Raw genomic sequence first — 24,184 nt, forward strand, 5'->3', positions numbered from 1 at the left:
TGAAGTAAAAGGATCGGTTGAGCACAAACACATAAAAATAGGTCATAAAAAGATCATTTTACCTCAACAAATTTAGAACTATTACCAGATATAAGAGTATCAACTAGATTTATAATTGCTATCAATAACGGATGGCACCCTTCCCCCTACTGTCAGGTAGCAGCCATTTTGACAATTCCAAAGTCACAGAGAGCATCTTCTGATGTCTAGTAACATTTTTGCAAAGTTTCATTAAGTTTGAACATTTTGAAATTTTGGATATTTTTGCTGTTTCCATGGTTACGGCGGCCATTTTGAAAATTCAAACTTCAAAATCCAAGTCTGTCTATGCCAGTTACCATTCCTGTAAAGTTTCATCCAGTTTGCTCAAAATTCTTATTTTTGAAATTTTTGACCTTTTTGCATTGTTTCCATGGTAACAAGACCTATTTTGGAAATTCCAACTCCAAATGCCACATCTTCCAATGTTGCTCATCATTACTGTGAAGTTTCATGAAGTTTTGAGCATTTTGAGAATTTTGAAAATTTTGGTGTAGATTCCATGGCAACATAGTAGTTCCAATGATCGCCAAAATCATCCAACAACTGTATATAGTGGGCACCTAAACTGTTTTAAAATATGATGATTCTGAGTTGAAGCATATCCAATGCTCACCAAAAACCAAAAACTGATTTTTTTCACATTTGTGCCGTTTCCATGGTAACGGCAGCCATATTAAACCATTCCATGCCATAATTAAAAAGGGGGAAGGATATTAAAAAAACAAATAAGTAACGAATAGGTAACGAATAGGGAATAGGTAACGAAAAAGTAACGAAAAGGGAATAGGGAATAGGTAACGAATAGGTAACGAATAGGGAATAGGGAATAGGTAACAAATGGGTAACGAATAGGGAATAGGGAATAGGTAACGAATAGGTAACGAATAGGGAATAGGGAATAGGTAACGAATAGGTAACGAATAGGGAATAGAGAATAGGTAACGAAAAGGGAATAGGGAATAAGTAACCAACTTGACGCCCATTGGAAAGTTCACAGTTGGGAAGCTGAAATCATCTCTTTTGTCGTAATGTTTTTGTTTTTAACCGACCCACATTGTCAATTTATAGATGTAAGTCAAGATATGAGGCCGACTTAACTGTATCAGTTGTATCATTAATTTCTAGTTCGTTCGGATAGATGCGTTCAACATAGTCAGCAAATTTTGAATTATTTAGTGAGAGAACATAATCTATATAGCGAAAGGATAAGTGGAAGGATATTGTTGACTTCCTATCTTTCTCCCTATGAAGTTTCTGCATGAATTCAGTCCAATAATAATACAGAAACGAGTGGTCAATGAGAGGGGCACAATTGGTTTCCGTTGGAATGCCGACTGTCTGTTGAAAAACACGTCTTCTATACGTAACAAATATGTTGTCAATCAAGAAATCAAGCATCTTGATAATGAGATTTTTTTGTTTGAATCAGAGTGATCCTTTACAAAGTAGGATTTATCCCTCCCGAAGACAAGATGCTTGTATCAACGGTGGCCATTCTTTTTTATGAAACAAAGTAATACCAACTCTTTCAATTTGTCTTTTAGTTTGGAATGTGGAATAATTGTGTAAAATGTAGAAAAGTCAAAATGTTTTAGTACTATTGCAAGATGAAAGAGTTAGATTGTATGTACTCTAAAAGATCTTTGGATTTTTTTATTATCCACATCTGATTCACACCATCTCTAGAATACTAGTAGGCAGTTTCACAATAACTTTGAAGCCCGGCTTTGATTGCTGATAAAATAGATGTTAATAACTTAAAAAGAGGTTTCATGGAGCACTTAGAAGACCCAGCAATATATACCGTTGATTTTAAGGACACTTATTAGTTTAGGCATCCAATACAGTGAAGAAAGATCCAGTTCTTCATCTTTGGTTGAAATTCAAAAGGACCATAAAACAGACCTATGAGTATCCAGAATTTCCTCTTTGGTAAGTGCCGTGAGGGTATATGTTAAGTTTCCAAGTGAATTGTCAATACTAATTCGTTAATCAAGCAGTTAATGTGATGAATGTTACACACACAAACGATGTTGTTTGGGGCTTTATGAGCGTTGAAATAGTGTTGAAACCGAGAAACATATTTTATTGAAATGTTGTCATAAGAATTGACCTTTACTCTGAATGTTAACAGCATAGTAATTGTTTCGAAAATTTTGAATGATGATTTAAAAAATATATACAAATTATGAACTTCTCCGAGATTCACTCATTTTTGTGTAAAAGTATTCATAATTTTGCCTTAATTAAATCTTTATTCAACCACTTCATATATATACATTTTGTTTGGAAGGTCAGAGTCATACCCGTTCTTTGACATACTAGTATATGAATTAATTTGCACTACTGGGTAGAAACCACTGCTGTGGACGTTTCGTTCCTGAAGGTATTACCAGCCCAGTAGTCGGCACTCTGGTGTTGACATGAATATAAATTATATCGTCATTTTTATAAATTTCCTGTTTACAAAACTTTGAATTTTTCGAAAAACTAAGGATTTTATTATCCCAGGAGTAGACTACCTTAGCCGTATTTGGCACAACTTTTTGGAATTTTGTGTCCTCAATGCTCTTCAACTTTGTACTTGTTTGGCTTTTCAACATTTTTAATATGAGCGTCACTGATGAATCTTATGTAGACGAAACGTACGTCTGGCGTATTAAATTATAATCCTGGTACCTTGATAACCATCTTGACTTACCTTCGTTTTCACCTGAAATAAAAGAAAAACAACATTAAATGCTGTATTTTAGATGTAATGTACTGGTAAGTTAAAAGAACACGGTATTTGAAGTGAAAGTGTTATGTTTATGTGTTATGGTAAAGAAAATTAATCACCGCCTTGATTTATTACATTTGATTTTGTTCAACGTAATCTGTACGATAATTTACGTTTGAAGTTGGATTCATAACAAACTGGACATAAATATTATATGTTATTCAGGTCTCAGACAGAGTATATACTGTGACATTTCCGGCTTAGAGTTTATATCCCCTGAGCCGAAGGCGAAGGGGATATACGCCCTAAGCCGGGATTGCCACAGTATATACCCTTTCTAAGACCTGAATTACACATATATTACGGATTACCCCTGACTAAATGTTGTTTTCCAGTGCAGGTATTTGTTGACAACACACATATAAGTTGAAACCTGATATGTTCGGCATACGTGAAGGATTTTTTAATTTGCTGTGAACATAATTTTATGGTGTATGTAATAATTAATAATACCACTTTTAACATTAAATTTAAGTATTAAAAGTGTTAATTGCGTGATTTGTATCAAAAATGTATTATTGACTGAAACACGTCATTATTTTCCCTCTGTGAGCCTCTGACAGTCTGATTAGTTTTGACTACGTCACATAGTAACCGGTGTTATGATGACGTTTTTGAGGTTACAATTGGGGATAAAAACGTCGTATATACCCTGGCAGTTTCCTGAATATATACTGACATCTCTGTGTTGTTATCCAATCACAAACCTCGATACATTTGTATATATATATATATTATAGTTAATTGCTATTAATAAGTATGTAATATCAGTATCTAGTTCTTGTATAATCTTAAATCAATCCTAATTCTATGTTACTTTTGAGATATAGTTTTTTTCAAATGTGACGTCATTTTTGTGCCTTTTCAACACTTCGTATGTTACGTCATTTTTATGACTTTTTGCCTGGATCCCTGGACTACGTCGGGTTTGTCTATTTTTTTATGTTGGTCTTTGCATTATGTATTCGGGTTTTGTTTTCTGTAATTAGTTACTACTTCAGTTTCATTATATATATCTTTTATATTCATTTAATAAAATTTATTGTTTGCCATTGCATAAATTGTTCTAAATAATAAGGATGTTCTTACCCCAAGCATAACATCATAGCCGAATTTGACACAACCTTTTTCAACTTTTGATCTTCAGTGCTGTACAACTTTGAACTTTTTTTCACTTTCGATCTTTTATATCTGGGCGTTACTGCTGAGTCTTGTGTGGACGAGGCGTGTTTTTGGTGTATTGAATTTTAAACCTGACGCCTTTTGTTATCTATTAATCATGTGTTTCTTTGTCTAATACGTTCTCCTTTTTATTTGCATTGTTGTCGTGTATTATTATTTTGTCATTTCAATGTTATATTGAGGTTTGGCATGCCACAAAACCAGGTTCAACCTACCATTTGTATCTATAAAAATGTCCTGTACCAAGTCAGGAAAATGGCCATTGTTATATCATAGTTCGTTTCTATGTGTGTAACATTTTAACGTTGTGTTTCCGTTGTGTCGTTTGTTTTCTCTAATATTTGAGTGTGAATTCACATTACTATAAGACGTGTCACGGTACTTTTCTATCCCAAATTCATGTATTTGGTTTTGATGTTATATTTGTTATTCTCATCGGATTTTGTCTAATGCTTAGTCCGTTTCTGTGTGTGTTACATTTTAATGGTGTGTGTCGTTGTTCTTTTCTTATATTTAATACGTTTCCCTCAGTTTTAGTTTGTTACCCCAATTTTATTTTTTTTGTCCATAGATTTAAGAGTTTTGAACAGCGGTATACTACTGTTGCCTTTATTTAGAGAGAAATTAGATACACTTTTTGATATAGAAGGGGATGGGAAATAAACCACCTTGAAATGTGGTTCATGTTAGTGCGTCAAATGTGCTATAGGACAAATACACTGTTGGCAAATTAAATGTAGGTAATAATTTCGTTTATCTGAGTGAAAAGTTTGTTTATTGCATCACTGAGTCATATAAATTGAAATATGAGTATTTTTGTGACTTAATAGAGGCAACTGAAGTTACAGTTGCGAAAGTTTTGGGCGAAGAGCTAGCTATCTTGGAACTGCCGAGCGTTGAAAAGTGGTTACTGGTGGAACAGAGGTTGTTAGCGTTAGAAAGGTTGAATTGAAACAAGAGGAACTAAATAAATTGATGAAGCAACTGAGGCTTAAGTTGCCAAAGTTTCGAAGCTAATGATAACTAACTTTGGACATCCGAACGTTGAACAGCAAACGGTAACCTCTGGTGAGGTAGAGGAAGTTAGTGTCTGAAAATTGACACCATTTTAGCAAAGTTACATACAGTTTGTTACTTCTTAAAATAATGATGAAAACAGTTATGACAAACCTAGAGTTTCAACTGGATTATCGGGACCAGTATACGAAAAGGACTTCACGTGTAAAGAACTTGTATTTTGAAATGAAAATTACACACAATTCAGAGATAGCAACGTCTATAAAAACAATTACACTTAAGGTTGTTTCACGGATTTTGACGTTGTGTGATAGTGACGTGAGAAGGATACAGGTTTTGACGTATGAACAAGATGACTGAAATGGTTTGAACTGTCGGAGTGTATGTGTTTTGTATTTTTATGTAAAGTATGTATAATACATTGTGACTTTTATATTCTACAACGATGGTTATTAGTTAGCAACGCTCAGAATTCTACGTTTCAAACAATAAGAAAAAGTGCGTTATATGTCGATGGCTAGACAATTTCAAAAAACTTTTAAACATTCGTGCAACAAGTAGTATTAACTACATTTTTGAGAAAATGGCACATATATTATTTTTCATCGCTAATTACTAGTATTAGGGGAAAATGGCATGTCAGTAAGAGGAACCATCAGATTTTGGACCTTGTTCTTGTACAGGACAATACATTATTTCGTAGTAGTTGGAATTTAGGCAAAAAATTGAAGCAAAGTCAAGTAGAGAAGGTGTGACAAGGGATGTAACCGTTTGAAACAAGAAAATTGGACCTTGAACTAAATACACCGGGAGTTAGGACTAATTGATCCGAAGATCTGCACACATACTTGTAATGTTGCTTCCAGTTGAAGAACAAATTAGTAACAAATGAGATGCTAACTCTCATAAAAGCTATGGCGGGGAACCAACGGATCGTTCAAGTTTATTTGCCTTTCATAGTATACGACTCAATACAGATCGAATCAATCTAACCAAATACAGATTGTATGATAGCCTGCACATTTTGATGTTGTTTATTATTTTTATCTGTGTCAATTGTTTTTAAAAGTTAGCACAACTTCCTGTCAGGATCCAACAAAATACCCTTATCCCGACATCGTCACGTAACTACGCATGGTAGTAGACAGTGTTCATTGTTAGTATTAGCTTAATTTTTGAATTTTTGAAATACAAAGGCTTTTCTACTTCAGGCATAGATTACCTTAGCTGATTTGGCAAAACTTTTAGGAATTTTGGCCCTCAATGCTCTTCAACTTCGTACTTTATTTGGCCTTTTTAACATTTTTGGATTCGAGCGTTACTGATGAGTCTTTTGTAGACGAAACGTGCGTCTGGCGTATATAAAAAAATTAGTCCTGGTATCTATGAAGAGTTTATTTACAGTAATTACTGGAGGATAATCTCTCTAATAGACATACAGCTGTCGTCATTATTGCGAGCCAAAATATCATCAAAGATGGATCAAATTCTAATTTTATCATCTAGCTAAACCTCTCACTTGTATGCCCGGTGCATTAAATTCCCTTATATTTACAGCAGCTTGTGCTTAAAACAAACAAACATAGTAGACTCCGTTTAAACTAGCAAAAAAGATCGATCTTTGGTGTAATGTTAACGGGAAAGATCGGACATAAAAAGTCTACCTCCACAGGTCGTTTAAAAAAAAAGATCGATCTTATTTATTATTAAATAAATTTGCGCATGTTCGGCAGAAAAAACACACGTGTTTCAAAACGATAGATGGAATAAGAAAAATAAATAGATTCCGTTGTTTTGGTATTATCTTCTAAATCGATAAGTTCTATTTCTTTGATGCAAATCATCATTTTCAAACGCATTGACCGTTCGTCTTTTAACGTTATTCTGCACACAGATCTTTGTTTATTACATTGGTTGCAATGAATTACATTGATTTCCCAGTTAGATAAAAACCGATAATTTCACATATGAAATAAACGTGGTTATTTCACTCTCTGACGTCAAACAACAATAGGCGTTGTCAAGACGTCGTTAACGTCGAAACAAAACATGCGTAGGAAAAACATATAGTTTTGTAAATTAATGTCATAAAAAAAAGCAATTTGACAATGTAATAAAAAGTATAACTAATCCCCGTATTTGAATATCAAAAATAAGACAACTTGTGACCGAACGCCGCTATGGATTAAACTCGTGCTGCCCACTCGTTTAATCCATGCGTCGTTCGGTCACGCGTTGTATTATTTTTTGATATTAAAATACGGCGATTAGTTATACTATAATTAATGACTTGTGATCTATGAACTAAAATAATAACTAATAAATCCATACTAAATCCCAATGAGCAAACTATTTTCTACATGTGTGCAAGATATTCAAATTGTATGATTATTTGTTTACGAAACATCAGGTAATAAGATCAGACCGGTTCTTTTTATGTTGTAGTGTAAATGCACTGGATTAGATAAGATCGATCTCGATCGATTTTGGTTGTCCAGTATTAAATCAAATTGATCTGTTTACGATAGATTCAAATAAATAGTTATCAAAGGTACCAGGAATATAATTTAATACGCCAAACGCGCGTTTCGCCTACATAAGACTCATCAGTGACGCTCATATAAAAATATTTATAAAGCCAAACAAGAACAAAGTTGAAGAGCATTGAGGATGCAAAATTCCAAAACGTTGTGCCAAATACGGCTAAGGTATTATATGCCTGGGTTAAGAAAATCCTTAGTTTTTTTCAATATATTCAATGTTTTGTTTACTGGAAATGTATAACAATGAACATATAATTGATATCCATGTCAACACCGAAGTGGCTGACTACTGGGCTGGTGATTCCCTCAGGTAAAGATCGATTCAATTTCGTACAAGTGTAAATGGGGTCTTAATCTAGAATTTAAAAAATAGTATATAGCAGTTAACAGTGTGTTATAATCTTAATCCCTATAAAAAAAAAAAACATGTATGTAAACTTAGTTCATCAACTTTCTGCTCAGACACTGGTGACTTTCACAAAGTCAGAGTAGCAGCTGCAGGCGTCTTGATCGAGTTGCAAAATGTATATCCCATATTTATGTGAAGTTTTGTATTGCTATAAAGGTTGGGAAAGTTATTAGGTCAAAATCAAATCGTCTCGTTTGTCTTTGATTATGGTATTCAGATGATTGATTATGTAAAATTCGAGGTATCAGTCTAAAAATGATGAAGAGGAAGCCGTGTCTGTTGTTTCTTTAATTGCTAGTTCTAGAAGATGTACTCATGGAACCAAATCAGAAAAGATTGAAACTATTAATGGACAGAACATCATCAATATATCTGTTTGTGAAATTAAATGACATGTCTTCATTGGTCATCTTGTTTTGACAAGTTTCTGAAGGAACTTCAAACAACAATGATAAGAAGACAGGTAAACCGTTCTTTCCTATAGAAATACCAAAATCTTTTAGAAAAAGTTCAACTTCAAATTTAACATATATATCCAAAAAACTTCAGCATACCGATAACGTTTTCCGCTGTGAAGCGTGTTTAACACGCTGTGAAGCGTGTTTAACAGTTTTTTTTTAATAAAGGTAAATACGAAAATAGATATGCAGTACAGGAACAGGTACGGTTTACTTGAGTTAGTACCCCTGGATTGAAAGCATTGTTAGTTGTCTTTTAACTGTCTAAGTTATTCTTGTATGTCTTTTATCATTATTAGGCAGTTAGATATTTAGAATCAAAAAGTAAATAAATGATCTCAGTACTTACTGTTGCAAGTTATTTCTACTGACTTACTGCAACCGTACATGTTTTCCCCCCATCCTGCATGTTTACACGTAGCCAACTTTTTTTCTTTTCCAGAGCAGTGTACTTCAGTTAACCATATTTTGCGAATATAACGAAACAAATAATTGTGTCTTACATCTCCAGACCTGAAAACACATTGATAATACTGATATTGATATCTAACAACTATGTTGTTTGATGAATTGACAATTCACTTGCAAACTCAATATGTTGTGATTTATTTATACATTTCTCTTTTCTAAGTGTTTCAACGTATGTTTGTACTGTTTTCGGGCTTTAAGTAACAAGTCAGAAATGTGGCAGTTATTATAAAATAGTCCGTTTCTATTGTAATTGACGATTGCTTTTGTTGCAGTTAAGTTTTAATGTTGTTCCTTTGAATACTTCTTCTAGTTGATGTGTTCCCGTCGGTTTTAATTTGTAACTCGGATTTGTGTTTCTTAATCAATTTATAACTTTTAAACAGCGATATACTACTGTTGCCTTTATATATGTAAATTGCTCCATTGCTGAAATACTTGCATGAATACAAAGCTGTAAATCTCAAAATCAGAAACCATTTATTCTTAGAGATGGGTTAGGAACTCAGCCAGTGGCTTTGTTGATACAAATTATAATTCAAAAGCTAAATGATTGTATGATCATACTTGCTGCGGGGATCCCTAAAGAACCAAATGTTGTTAAGGCCTGTCACTGCCGCCATAACGTATATGTCAAGCTGGAAACAACATTGGTGTTGTGCAATGATTCCAAATAATTATGTCAAACCAGGATTTAAGCCAACCAATGCTTCAAAAACATTTAAAAACTTCCTACTCTTAGGTTGGGATTAACAAGATGTGAGTATTGAAAAATTCCAACGATCTCCTGCCCATCGTTTCACAAAAATTCGTATGCCAATCTTATATCGTACGTCGGTTGTACGTCAAATTGTAAGTTTTTGACCGTTTCATTAACAATATTAAAAAGAAGGTTATCGTAAGTTTTATTGTAAAATTTACGATTGTCAACAGTCAAATCGTAGTGATTTAACCTGGTGACATTTTGTTAAAAATCAACAACAATACACTATCTTACAGAAAATTAAGTTCCAATGGATGATCAGAATACATGTGTTCATGTTATTTCGTCCCAGCTAGTTCTACATGGACTTTCATGAATGTTATGGTTTGATTCCCTTGTTTCATTGTTATTACACCAGTTGCAATGCACTCTTTCAGGTTTGCGGTCTTTTTTAAAGGTATAAAAGGTATGCTTCAACCCCGTACTGAATACCTTCTTGGCCAGTTCTTTCTGATTTAAAACGTTTCTATAATTCTAGTTTAATTTGAAAACTATTATAATTCACTTTGTCTTGATGTGATTGTTTATGTTAATACTTATAAATAAAGGCAACAGTAGTATATCGCTTTTTGAAATCGATTTTGAAAATAAAAATCCGTGTTACAAACTAAAACTGAGGGAAAAACATCAAATACATCATGCAAACTACGACACAACAGAAACACAACATTAAAATGTAACACACACAGAAAAGAACTAAAATATATAAATGGCCATTGTCCTGACTTGGTACAGGACATTAAAAACAAATGGTGGGTTGAACCTGATTTTGTGGCATGCCAAACCTCCCGCTTGTATGGCAATGTTAAATATAACATTACAATGACAATATGACATGATAGGACTACAATACAAATGAATGGAATAACATTTAGGACAAAGAAGCACACAAATAATAGCTTACAAAAGGTACCAGGTTTAAAATTTAATACGCGCGTTTCGTCCAAACAAGACTTACCAGTGACGCTCTGATGAAAAAAGTTCGAAAGCCAAAATATAAAGGTACATAGTTGATGAGCATATATTTGCTGCAACTCATTAAAGCCTTCTTCTCTAATAAGAAAGGTAAATATGCTGGATATACTTACTGGAGGTATGATGAGATGATTGAGGCTGTATATTTTCTCCTTGATAATATTTACGTACGTTTCGGCAACAAAGTTTATCGACAGGTTGTAGGTATACCCATGGGCACGTGCTCAATATACTGCTGAAATTTACCCCAAGGAACTTACTTTAAATAAATCAAATGTGTTTGGTAATAACTGTCCTTTCCTGGATTTAGATATTTCGGTTTTAAACGGGACACTACACACTAAAATTTACGACAAAAGACACGATGTTTCATTCCCTATTGTTAATTTTCCAGTTTTAGATGATGATGTTCCTTTGGCACCATCTTACGGTGTTTATATTTAACAACTTGTTCGCTATGCCCGTGTCTGTTGTGACGTTTTTGATTTTAAAGAACGCAACCTATGTATTACTGGTAAATTATTAAACCGGGGATATCGTTACCATAAATTACTTAAAACCTTTACTAATTTTTTCCATAGATATAAAGATTTGGTTTTGAAGTTTAGTTGTACTTGTAGAAAACTTATTTCAAACGGGTTAGCACATCCTCATTTTTACGGAAATGTTGTTAACCGTGCCAGGAAATTTAGAAATGATCCATGTAAACTTTTTGCTCCTTTAGATAAACTTATTCTTAAAGATTACCTATTCAACACTGTAATAAGATCATTGAATATAGTTATTATTGGTATAAATATTGACTTTGTTATCAGTAGATTAAATAGTTATCAAATGTACCAGGATTATAATTTTATACGCCAGACGCGCGTTTCGTCTATATAAGACTCATCAGTGACGCTCAGATCAAAATAGTTTAAAAAGCCAAATAAATACAAAGTTGAAGAGCATTGAGGACCCAAAATTCCAAAAAGTTGTGCCAAATACGGCTAAGGTAATCTACTCCTGGGGTAAGAAAATCCTTAGTTGTTGGAAAAAATTCAAAGTTTTGTTAACAGGAAATTTATAAAAATTAACATATAATTGATATTCATGTCAACACCGAAGTGCTGACTACTGGGCTGGTGATACCCTCGGGGACGAAACGTCCACCAGCAGTGGCATCGACCCAGTGGTGTAAATAGTTATCAAATGTACCAGGATTATAATTTTATACGCCAGACGCGCGTTTCGTCTATATAAGACTCATCAGTGACGCTCAGATCAAAATAGTTTAAAAAGCCAAATAAATACAAAGTTGAAGAGCATTGAGGATCCAAAATTCCAAAAAGTTGTGCCAAATACGGCTAAGGTAATCTACTCCTGGGGTAAGACAATCCTTAGCTTTTGGAAAAAATTCAAAGTTTTGAAAACAGGAAATTTATAAAAATTACCATATAATTGATATTCATGTCACTTAATATTACTTGTATGTTATATACATATCCATTTTCATGGATCTACAATCTGTAGATACCTGTAACTTGGCACTCGTAAGTTTAAATCTTACACCCAACGTAAGTTAAATCGTAAACGCGAATCGTACGTTTTTTTTTTGTGAAACGTTAATCGTAAACGCGTATAAACGTTTTTTTTTTGTGAAACGTTAATCGTAAACGCGTATAAACGTTTTTTTTTGTGAAACGATAGCCTGCTTTGTTTTGTGAAATACAATGTCCAAAACAGATTCACATATCTAAAGTTTTTTGTTCAAACGATATTATTTGAGATAAGATCTATTTACTAGTATTTTACAAGTATAATATATTTATTCATGTGTAGTTATCTTATACAAAATACTATACATATTCATGACAGTTTGTAAACAAACTACACACAAATGTCATGCAATTTCCCTAAATAGCACTTAAAATTCAGGCCATCATTTCACAAAGAATCGTACGACAATCTTAGATCGTACGTCGGTCGAACGTCAAATCGTAAGTTTTTGACCATTTCATAAACAATCGTCAGTAGGATTTTATCGTAAGTTGACCAAAAACTTACGAGTGTTAGCAGGCAGACGTAAGTCAAATCGTAGTGATTTAACCTGTTGACAATTTGGTTAAAATCAACAACTTTAAATTAATTTACTGAAACTTAAGTTCCATTAGATGTTAAGAATACACGTATTGATGTTATTTTGTCCCAATCTGAAGTAACAGAAAATTTTAATTCCTGAAATGGTCGTAAAACCATTTCTACATTTGAAGTTATATTGATTTAACTCACATGAGCACCTTGCTCCTATAAGTTCAAATATTTTACGATAAAATCTTATAACTGATTGGGACTATATATTATAATATAGGGATATCTGCTTTTGATAAATCACGAAGAGGTACGGCGTGCATGTACCTAACTTGGACTGCAATTTGTATAAGATATTCTCAAAAAAGAAATTAAGAAACGCTTATTTACTTGACTAAGTTCTGAAATCTATGTCATACTTAGCATTTATCACACTCACGTTATACACGAAGTTTATAAAGTTATCAAATAACATATTTATGTTAAGCTAAAATTGAATTCATTCGTAGTCATGTGGCTGTACGTGGTTAGTTTTATACAAGTATACCATTTCCGCGGAGGACGGTGCTCTTTTATAATTAAGCATTTTTGTATATATACATTACAATTATTTAAAACAAATAACAGTCCAGAAATTGCGAATACAATTATTTAATACCTGAATGTAATGGTATTAATCCATATAGTTTCAATTTAAATACACCAGTTGCTATGCGCTCTATCAGGTTCTCGTTTTCAAAGGTATAAATATATGCTTCTACCCCATACTCAACACCTGTTAAGTTGTTTCTGATTAAACATTTTTCTATAATTCTAGGTTTAATTGCAGTCTATTATTACTCAATTTCCCATGATGTGATTGTTTATGTTTATGCCAATAAAATTTCATTTCTATATGTAGAATGTTGTAGGCATAAAATTCACAGATCTGACTTCTTCATATTATCTTTATGGTTAAGGTGACGAGATTTTCATTCTAAGCATCTAAGGGAATTTCTCTATTTGTTTTCAAATTTCCACCTTGATGAAAGAAAATTAATTCAAGTCCCCGCTTTCAAAGACATAAATTATTCACCCCTCCTCATGTATCAATACTTTTGTTCGTTATTATTAGTATTACACAGTCCCTAGCATCGTCAATCATTGTACTTCTATGCAAACATAAAAAATCTACACACTTTGACCGATAGGTAAATGAACAGATTACAAAAAAAGATATCAACAAACAATCCCGTCAAAAGGATCAAAATATTTTGTTTTATTACTTGGCAGGAAATTGTCTAATTTAATGGCAATATTTCATGCAGACGGGGAAAAATGTCAATTCTGCAAATTAAGTATGTCGGCGAATATGAATAAACTAGAGGCTCTAAAGAGCCTGTGTCGCTCACCTTGGTCTATGTGAATATTCAACAAAGGACATAGATGGATTCATGACAAAATTGTGTTTTGGTGATGGTGATGTGTTTGTAGATCTTACTTTACTGAAAATTCTTGCTGCGTACAATTATCCCTAACTATAATGATTAGCCCAGTAGTTTCAGTGGAAAATGTTCGTTAAAATTTACAAATTTAATGAAAATTGTTTAAAGTTGACTATAAAGGGCAATAACTCCTCAGGGGGTCACTTGACCATTTTGATCATGTTGACTTATTTTTAGGTCTTACTTTGCTGTAAATTATTGCTGTTTACAGTTTATCTCTATCTATAATAATATTCAATATAATAACAAAAAAATTCCTTAAAATTACCAATTCAGGGGCAGCAACCCAACAACCAGTTGTCCAATTCATCAGAAAATTTCAGCGCAGATAGAAATTGACCTGATTAACAATTTTATCTAGTCAGATCTGCTCTAAATGCTTTGGGTTTTTAGTTATAAGCCAAACACTGCTTTTTACCCTTTTTTTTCTATTTTTAGCCATGGCGGCCATCTTGGTTGGTTGGCCAGGTTACAAGACACAATTTTTAAACTAGATACCCCAATGATGATTGTGGCCAACTTTGCTTTTATTTGGCCAAGTAGTTTCAGAGGAAAAGATTTTTTGTAAAAAATAACTAAGATTTACGAAAAATTGTAAAAAAATTACTATAAAGGGCAATAACTCCTAAAGGGGTCAACTGACCATTTTGGTCATTTGACTTGTTTGTAAATCTTACTTTGCTGAACATTTGTGCCGTTTACAGTTCATCTCTATCTATAATAATATTCAAGATAATAACCAAAAACGGCAAAATTTCCTTAAAATTACCAATTCAGGGGCAGCAACCCAACAACCAGTTGTCCAATTTATCTGAAAATTTCAGGGCAGATAGATCTTGACCTGATTAACAATTTTATTAACGTCAGATTTGCTCTAAATGCTTTGGTTTTTAAGTAATAAGCCAAAAACTGCATTTTACCCCATTGTTCTATTTATAGCCATGACGGCCATCTTGGTTGGTTGGCCTGGTCACCGGACACAATTTTTAAACTAGATACCCTAATGATGATTGTGGCCAAGTTTTATTTCATTTGGCCCAGAAGTTTCAGAGGAGAAGATTTTTGTAAAAGTTAACGACGACAGACGACGGACTACGGACGCCAAGTGATGAGAAAAACTGAGTATGGAAATGGTGAATATGTAACAGTGACAAAACCCGACAAACAACAGCCGAAGGCCATGAGTGGGTCTTCAACGCAGCGAGAAATTTGCAAACCAAGAGGTGGTTCTCAGTTGGCCTCTTAATTAAAATTTTGCACTTAAAAAAAAAAAAATATGGTATGATTGCCAATTGGACAACTGTCCACAAGAGACCAACATGACACAAAAAATAACAACTATGGGTCACCCTACGGCCGTCAACAATGAGTATACGGCCCATACCTCATAGTCAGCTATAAAATGCCCCGAAATGACAATGTTCAGTGAAAAGAAAAATCACAAAAATACTGAACTTAGAGGAAAATCAATTCGGAAAGTCCATAATCACATGGCAAAATCAAATAACAGAACGCATAAAAAACGAATGGACAAGAACTGTCATATTCCTCACTTGGTTCAGGCATTTTCCAATACAGAAAATGGTGGATTAAACCTGGTTCTATAGCGCTTACCCTCTCACTTTAGTAACAGTCTCATCAAATTCCGTTATAGTTACATTGATGCGTTAATTAAACAGACACAATAAATAAAATAGTCTAAATATGGGTACATCAGTCATCATCGTATAACAATTTTAAAAAGAACAAATTAACAGAACACAAACACATCTACTATCTACGAATACATTGATTGATTTGAGTGCCTGACGTCAGACATTTTTATACGTCACATAAATTTATCGTTCAATGTCCATACAAACAATTGTAAAATTTACATAGGCAATGTTAGCATACAGGGTTAAAAAATCAAAAGTATGTAACAATAAATTTTAGAAATAGAACGAGATTTAAACTAGTCCAAAAGATTATACAGAATTTATAAGAATCCAAAAACAGTTGATTCCACTACGCGATTGAATGATTTTGACGTTTGGGGTTCAACGTATATAGTACTTCATAATAGAAATATATCATAATGACATATAATAGAACAATATCATACTGACGGGATCTTTTTAAGTACAGAGTTACGTTATAAGATCAAAAGAAATTCAAAAAATCGCATATACAAAACAAACCACTAAAAAAAGAAGAAAGCCAATACAAACACGTTGACGAGATGTATAAGTACCGAGCCACGTCAAACGGATATCACATAAAACCATTCAACAGTAAAATTAATATTAATAATAGAACAAAGAGAAATGAAAGAACAAGAAAACACGTTGTTAAGATGATAAACAACATCAGTACGCAGAATCTATACATCAAGACCATCGTGTATTATTTGAGAAGTTGATACGGAATATTTATCAACAAGGTCTTCGTACCTTCCGATGAACCTTTTTTTAGAAAAAGGACGAGACGTTCTTTAACATACCCCTGGTTCTGATGACCATATGTTTAGATTCCACAGTAGCAAATGCAAAGCGTTGTGAAATATAAAATAAAAATATGCAAATACTTTTAAATATCCAAGTCTTTATGTTATGTTGCCAGTACTTCAGTAGATTCCTCATTTTAAAAAGCCTAGACTTGCTCCAGAAAATATCACAATGCTTAACAACTAATTGTATACCAGTTCATTTTTAACATTTGAAGGTACCTATAATTTCGTTTTAATGATTTTAAAATTCATTTTATTTGCATTCAAGATATGCCGCAGTCCCAATGAACTTGTCTGATTTTTTTTGTGGACTTCTTCATTCATCAACTTTGGCAAAAACAGACTGCGCTTGAAAAAACCCAAAGGAGAGATATATCTTAAAACTAGACAATATTTTATCAAGCTTACCTCACAAAACCTAGTTACCATACATAGATGCAAACAAAATAAACAACAGATTACCATTTCATAACGCGATGTTATGAATTTTCTTCCTGTTTTTTTTAGACATGAACGCGGATGTCAAAGAAAGCACCAATTTTTCATTGTAATCGTAAGTTTACGGTACGTTTACGTTACGTTTGCAATCACCTTTGTGAAATACTCGTAGGTAAAATCTAACGCTTCACGTGAGTTTTATCATAAACGTAAATCGTATGATTCTTTCTGAAACGATAGCCAGGCCATCGTTAAAAAAAAAAAATCGCATGACAATCTTAGATCATACGTTGGTCGTACGTCAAATTTTATCGTAAGTTTGATCGTTTATTTACGATTGTTAACAGGTAGTCGTAAGTCAAACCGTAGGGATTTAACCTGTTGACATCTTGTTAAAATCAACAACAATACACTATCTTACAGATACGTCATCCGGCAGTCATTCACCGTACGTTGTTCTTATAAAATATTCTAAAAAAGGAAAGTTATAAACGCTTATGTATTAGTTTTTAAATCTGTCATAGCAAGCATTTATAACTCTCGTTTTACAAGGACTTTATGGAGTTAACAATAAATATTTATGTCAAGCTAAAATTGTTTTCATCCCAATCTACAAAAGCATGTCCTACACACTATATGTACAGCGAAGGACATACGCTTTACAAATATACATTTTAGTATTACTATATAATACACTATGATTATTTTCAGATAAATAACGGTTAAGAAATTGATACAATAATAATTAAATACATGACTGTGTATGATTTCATAGTGTCAATGTATTTACACCAGTTTCCATGCGCTCAAACGGGCTCGCGTTTATAAAAGGTATAAAATGTATGCTTCGACACCGTACTCAATACCACTAAAATAAAAAAGGCCAGTTCTTTCTGATTTAAAAGCTTTCTATAATTTGAGGTTATTTTGAAAACTATGATAATTCACTTTGCAAAATCCTTTGCCATGATGTGATTATTAATGTTCATACTCATATTGTTTTAATATATATACTAAATCCAAAATTCCAAGAGGAAAACGATAACGCAAATTTTGCACTGAAGTAGAGACTGAAGAACATATTTTTGATATCTTGTGATAAATATACAGATATAAGTACCAAGTCAGGAATATGACAGATCTTGTCCATTCGTTTTTGATGCGTTTTGTTATTTCATTTTCCATGTGATTATGTACTTTCCGAATTGATTTTTGTCTGAGTTCAGTATTTTTGTGATTTTACCTTTTCGTAAGTGATGCAATGAAAATAAGAAACAATTCTTAAAAATATTGGTACAACTGTATTATTATATATATATAATGGTTACATTTGAAACTTTGAAATGTTGTTTTGTATATTATCATATGATTTTAATGAAGAACACTAATGTAATATTATTAAATTTGAATAATTATCTAAAAAATCTGAATAAAGTTGTGAATGCTGCTGACTAAAATCCAAAATTTTTCAAGTCCAAAATATATTTTCTTCATTTTAAGATTTTGTTTAAGTCACGAAATTCTTGTTTTTAAGCATTTGAGTGGTTGGAAGGTACATTAGAATTTCTCTATCTTTCAAGTTGTTCAATACTCGATGAAGGAAAACAAATTCAAGACCGCACTTTCATAGGCATTTCAACCCCCACCTTCTCCTTATTTCTAACGACAAATACACCGGCAGTAGTAATATACCATATCTCTCCTCGTTCCATCTAAATACAGCATTATTACACAATCCCTGAATTGCTTCAAAACTTTTATATAGTTTAATTACTAGTCGGTAAATTGTACAATTAAGTAATATTGGGATTAGTTTATTGTCTGGCGTACTGAATTATAATCCTGGTACCTTTGATAACTATTTACACCACTGGGTCGATGCCACTGCTGGTGGACGTTTCGTCCCCGAGGGTATAACTAGCCCCGAAGTGAACACTACGGTGTTGAAATGAATATCAATAATGTGGTCGTCTTTATAAATTTCCTGCTAACAAAACTTTGAATTTTTCGAAAAAACTAAGGGTTTTCTTATTTCAGGCATAGATAACATAACCCGTATTTAGCACAACGATTTGGAATTTTGGATCCTCAATGCTCTTCAACTTTGTACTTGTTTGGCTTTATTAATATTTTGATATGAGCGTCATTGATGAGTCTTATGTAGACAATACGCGCGTCTGGCGTACTAAATTATAATTCTGGTACCTTTGATAACTATTTACACCACTGGGTCGATGCCACTGCTGGTGGACGTTTCGTCCCCATGGGTATGATCAGCCCAGTAGTCAACACTTTGGTGTTGACATGAATATCAATAATGTGGTCATTTTTACACAATTTACTGTTTAATACAAAATTTTGAATTTTAAAAAAAAACTAAGGATTTTCTTATCCCATTCATAGATTACATTAGCCGTATTTGGCACATTTTTTTGGAATTTAGGACCCTCAATGCTCTTTAACATGGAAATTGTTTGGCTTTATAAATATTTTGATATGAGCGTCACTAATGAGTCTTGTGTAGACGACACGCGCGTCTGGCGTACTAAATTATAATCCCGGTACCTTTGATAACTAGTTCTACCCTACTCTCATTCATGCCAAATCACTACTTTCACTTTCACTTTTTTTTTTTAGTTATTTCAATATATATCCAACTTAAAGGAGCACTTGAATAGTAAGTATCTCTTAAAAAACACTAGTTAGAATACTAAGGTAGAAATACCCCAAAATGATAATTGGGAACTTTATTCCTAGACCACGGACAAAGGGCATTAATTTTTTGTCTGAGGCCTATTAGACATAAACTATTTATAGTATACTTATGAAACTTCACAATTACTCAGCAAGATGTCTGAGAAGTATAAATGCCAAGTGTTATTATATTCTGATAATTATTTTAAAAAAGTTTAGATGTTTTTTTTGGCATACCTGTCTGAATTCAGTCAAATTTTTATTCAGAAAATATTTGTTTGTTTTTTTATTTAACAAAATATGTTTTGTTCCAGTTTACATAACGTTTGGCATTGATTTTTGTGCGAGGTCGTCCATCTGTGTCAATATTGAGGAACAGATAAAGGTTTAAATCAGTCCTTCTTGTATCAGTAGTATTCTCAATGTCAAGCAAACTTTGATAGATAAGATGCAAATACTGACTAAAATATGGGTTATTCAGTGATAGGATATCGTCAATATATCTGAAAGTTAAATAAGAGAATTTCGCAAGGTGCTTTTTCTTTTCATCTTTGAGAAGGTACTGAATGAATTCTGCTTCATACGAATACAAAACTATATCAGCTAAAAGACGTGTTCAATTATTACTCATTGAAATACCGACTGTCTGTTGCAATATCAATCTTACAAACTCAACAAATATATTGCAATTTATTCATAAAAAATCTCAATAATATATTTTTTCCACTCAAATATACAAAACAGTTTGGTACCCCTCCCCATCGCCTCTGTGGACAATATTTTCTCGGTGTAACAAACTGTTGTATCATCCTCTCAATCATATTTATATAAAGTTAATATGTGACAATATCAAGAAAGAGAGCCTAAAATTGAATCAAACATTCATTTTAAAAGATTTGAAAGTGAATTTGCAATAAAATAATTAGAGGATACCCCATAACCTGGCTAAAAATGTGAACAAAGAAAGTTTGAACGACCAAATGAAAATTAAAAATAAAGATTTTATGCTATCATTCAGACAACTTTCAGTCGTGTGTTTTCCCAGTACATGACACTCGATAATAAGAGCCTTAATCGAGATACAATTACATGCAGTTGCAGATATAGTAATTGCAGTTGCAGATATAGTAATTGCAGTTGCATATACTGGTAACGTATTATTCACGCGTTTATTTGACCGTTTCAGCGTTTTTTTTTATAGAAGAAATGTTATAACGTAAAGTGTAATATTTCATACTTCACTCCTCCAAGCTGTCGACAGGCAACTGTAGCATCATTATCGCCAAAGGGTGTTCCGCAAACTGCTCCCCATTCGTTGTCGTGAAATATCTCTAATCTCTTTGAGATGATTCGTAAGTCACCTTTACAAAATTAAAAGGGTTTATTACATTTGTATAGTTTTGAACTTTGAAAAAAAACAGAAATATTAAAAAGTAAAATCACAAAAATACTCAACGTAGAGGAAAATTCAAAACGGAAAGTCCCTAATCATATGCAGAAATTTGTGGATTAAACCTTGTTTTAAAATAAACTAAACACTTGTATGGCAGTCGCATATTGTCAACAATACGTGTACAAAACAAACAGCGCTAACAGATAAAATGTCAAACATTTGGGTACTCTTAACATTGTGTTATTATACCAATCATTTTATAAACAGTTTTTTACATTGTCTTATCAGGACCTTTTATAGCTGACTATGCGGTATGGGCTTTGCTTATTGTTAAAGACTGTACGGTGACCTATAGTTGTTAATGTCTGTGTCATTTTGGTCTTTTGTGGATAGTTGTGTCATTGGCAATCATTCCACATCTTGTAGTTTATATTTTATTGCTGCATTTTGTAGAAAAAAGCAATAAAATACAACAACATCAATGGATGACGTCATCATTAACAGTAGACGTGACGTCCTGGAACCGTTATGAAATTAATTAACCCCCTACTGTTTCATTGGGGGTTTCCGCAGGACGGCGTTAAAAGAATCACAACGTGATAATTTACCCGCGGCGCGATAAATTCTTATATGTGCTCCATATAAATCTGTCAATTAAAGGCCAGTTTATGTACTTCTTAGTACTTAAATTGTGACAAGACACATATAACTATTATATACTATTATTCCTATTCACTGTAAGATGTTCACTTCTAAACATTTTATGTTGACGGGATTTGTATACTGTTATTTAAAATCCGACCGCACTAGTTCCCGGAATGTTGGATAACAGAAAACAACGAGCTTCATATCTGAGAAGCAGACAATATATGCAATAAATTTGAGAATTTATTCTTAATTTTATATTATTCAAAATTATCAGTCAATATGAGTTCTACAAGGATCACTAGTCCTTTCATCTGTTTACTTAAAAATATAGTGTTATTAACTGGCTGTTTCTGTATTGGCACTGGTATAGATTCAAGGTTTGCTGTATTGGCCTCGAGACCCGTAGTGTCGAGGGCCAATACAGCTGACCGAGAATATATACAAGTGCCAATACAGAAACAGCCAGTTCATAACACTTTTATTAAATGATTATAAGAGAATTAAAAACCGGAAGTGAACGTCCCGTATTAGCCCATCCGTTTCAAAACTTTTTAAAAGACGTTACAAAACATTGCACATCATTTAACCTGTTTATTTTATGAATTTAATTTAAAAAATATTATACAAATGTTTTTATGCATAACTATACTTCCAAAGTTAAGAAATGGCGTGAGAAAATTGAAAACCGGAAGTGAACGTCCTGTATAATACGGCTTTTTTCCCGCTTTTTTCTGTATTTGCCCTGTTTTTTTCCGTATTGGCCCTGTTCGAAGAGCAATATTAAATCTTGATTTATATCGACAGTGGAATGTTTTTAGTATTGCACATGCTGATTTATCCGTATTAGGGCTTATTTGCTCATATCATTTAATAACTATATGAACTATACATAGTTTATATCTACACCTATGTGTAGACACTATCTTGTTTTAGATATGTACGAATTTCCAGTATGTTCCTTTTTGACCGGGCTCGATTTTGTTGTGTTACATTGTCAAGAATCTATCCAGATTATTTTTACAAAGATTGCCGTTCAAATCGGTGATAGGGTTTCAGATTTCAACAAGGTGAGAGTCTTTTTCTACTAAGTGTTGAACATGCATGATTGGCACAATTTATAAATAAGGTGCAGTAAATTGCTCGTAAAACCTATTGCCAATTCTGCTTTGAAACAACTGTAGTTGTCCTTGTTGGCATGAATTTTATTGCTGAATAGTGTTACCTGTTGGGAACTAAACACACCAAAGATAGTTCTAAACAAAGAAGAACATACTTTATACTCTATTGCTTCCAGAGTCCAGGTAATGCTATGTTTTATGTCGTAATAGTTATAAAGGGTACCAGGATGATAATTTAGGCATAGATTACCTTAGCTGTATTTGGCAAAACTTTTAGGATCTTTAACTTCGTACGTTATTTGGCCTTTTTTTCTTTCTTGGATTCGAGCGTCACTGATGAATCTTTTGTAGACGAATCGCGCATCTGGCGTATATACAAAATTTAGTCCTGGTATCTATGATGAGTTTATTTAGTTCGCCAGAAGCGCGTTTCGTCTACATATGACTCATCCGTGACGCTAATAGCACAATATTTAAAAAGCCAAACAAGTGCAAAGTTGAAGAGTATTTTGGATCCAAAATTTCATAAAGTTGTGCCAAATACGGCTTAAATTAGACCGACCGATGTAATTCTAAAAAGATTAATATTATCAAACACCGATACAAAACATATTCCTCCATAAAATAAAACAACCATTTTTTAACTTAACTGAGCCACAAAAACACCAACCACACAAGAGACTGAAATGAGAAATGAATTTAGTAACAACTGTTGTAGTAAATTGCCAGATAAAAAAGAACCAAAATGATAAACGACCAGAAATAATCTGTGTTTTTATTCAAAAATGTAAACGTAACTTAGCTTGTGTTTTGAATTACTAACTTATATTACACAATTAAGTACAAACATGAGGTATGTCTGTTTGCTTACATGAACAATAGTATTAAAATTTTGTGCGAAAATACGTAATGTTTCTGCATTCGATAAAAATGTATAAACGTCAGGTAAAAGTAAGGTTTTACCGGGTTAAGGTTTTTTTGTCCAACAAAAACTGAAATTAATTTCATAACGGGTTTAGTAGTACGGTGACCAAGTAAGAAAAAGTCGCTTATTTAAGGAGTTTAATCGTCATTCGGACTATACGGCTGTAAATCACAGTATTGGTAGTTCAAAGGTTACACTTCACATTTTGACTTGTCGTCAAAAAATCGTACGGTGCAATTTTTGTAAAATGGGCTTTGAAGTTCGTTCCCTTACTTTAAAGAAAAAAATGC

General features: G+C 32.9%; 1 protein-coding gene across 1 annotated transcript in view; it reads right to left on the reverse strand.

Moving 5' to 3' along the window:
* Positions 1 to 308: 308 nt before the first annotated feature.
* Positions 309 to 24,184, reverse strand: part of LOC134716925 (scavenger receptor cysteine-rich type 1 protein M160-like) — a 105,690-nt gene continuing 81,814 nt past the window's right edge. Inside the window, exons 11-14 of the mRNA XM_063579944.1 lie at positions 21,048 to 21,171; positions 8,807 to 8,943; positions 2,744 to 2,755; positions 309 to 343 (exon numbers count right to left, since the gene is read on the reverse strand). Of these exons, the coding sequence (XP_063436014.1) occupies positions 309 to 343; positions 2,744 to 2,755; positions 8,807 to 8,943; positions 21,048 to 21,171 (308 nt within the window). The remainder of the gene's footprint in view (positions 344 to 2,743; positions 2,756 to 8,806; positions 8,944 to 21,047; positions 21,172 to 24,184) is intronic.

This window comes from Mytilus trossulus, chromosome 4, assembly GCF_036588685.1.
Source record: "Mytilus trossulus isolate FHL-02 chromosome 4, PNRI_Mtr1.1.1.hap1, whole genome shotgun sequence".
NCBI lineage: Eukaryota > Metazoa > Mollusca > Bivalvia > Mytilida > Mytilidae > Mytilus > Mytilus trossulus.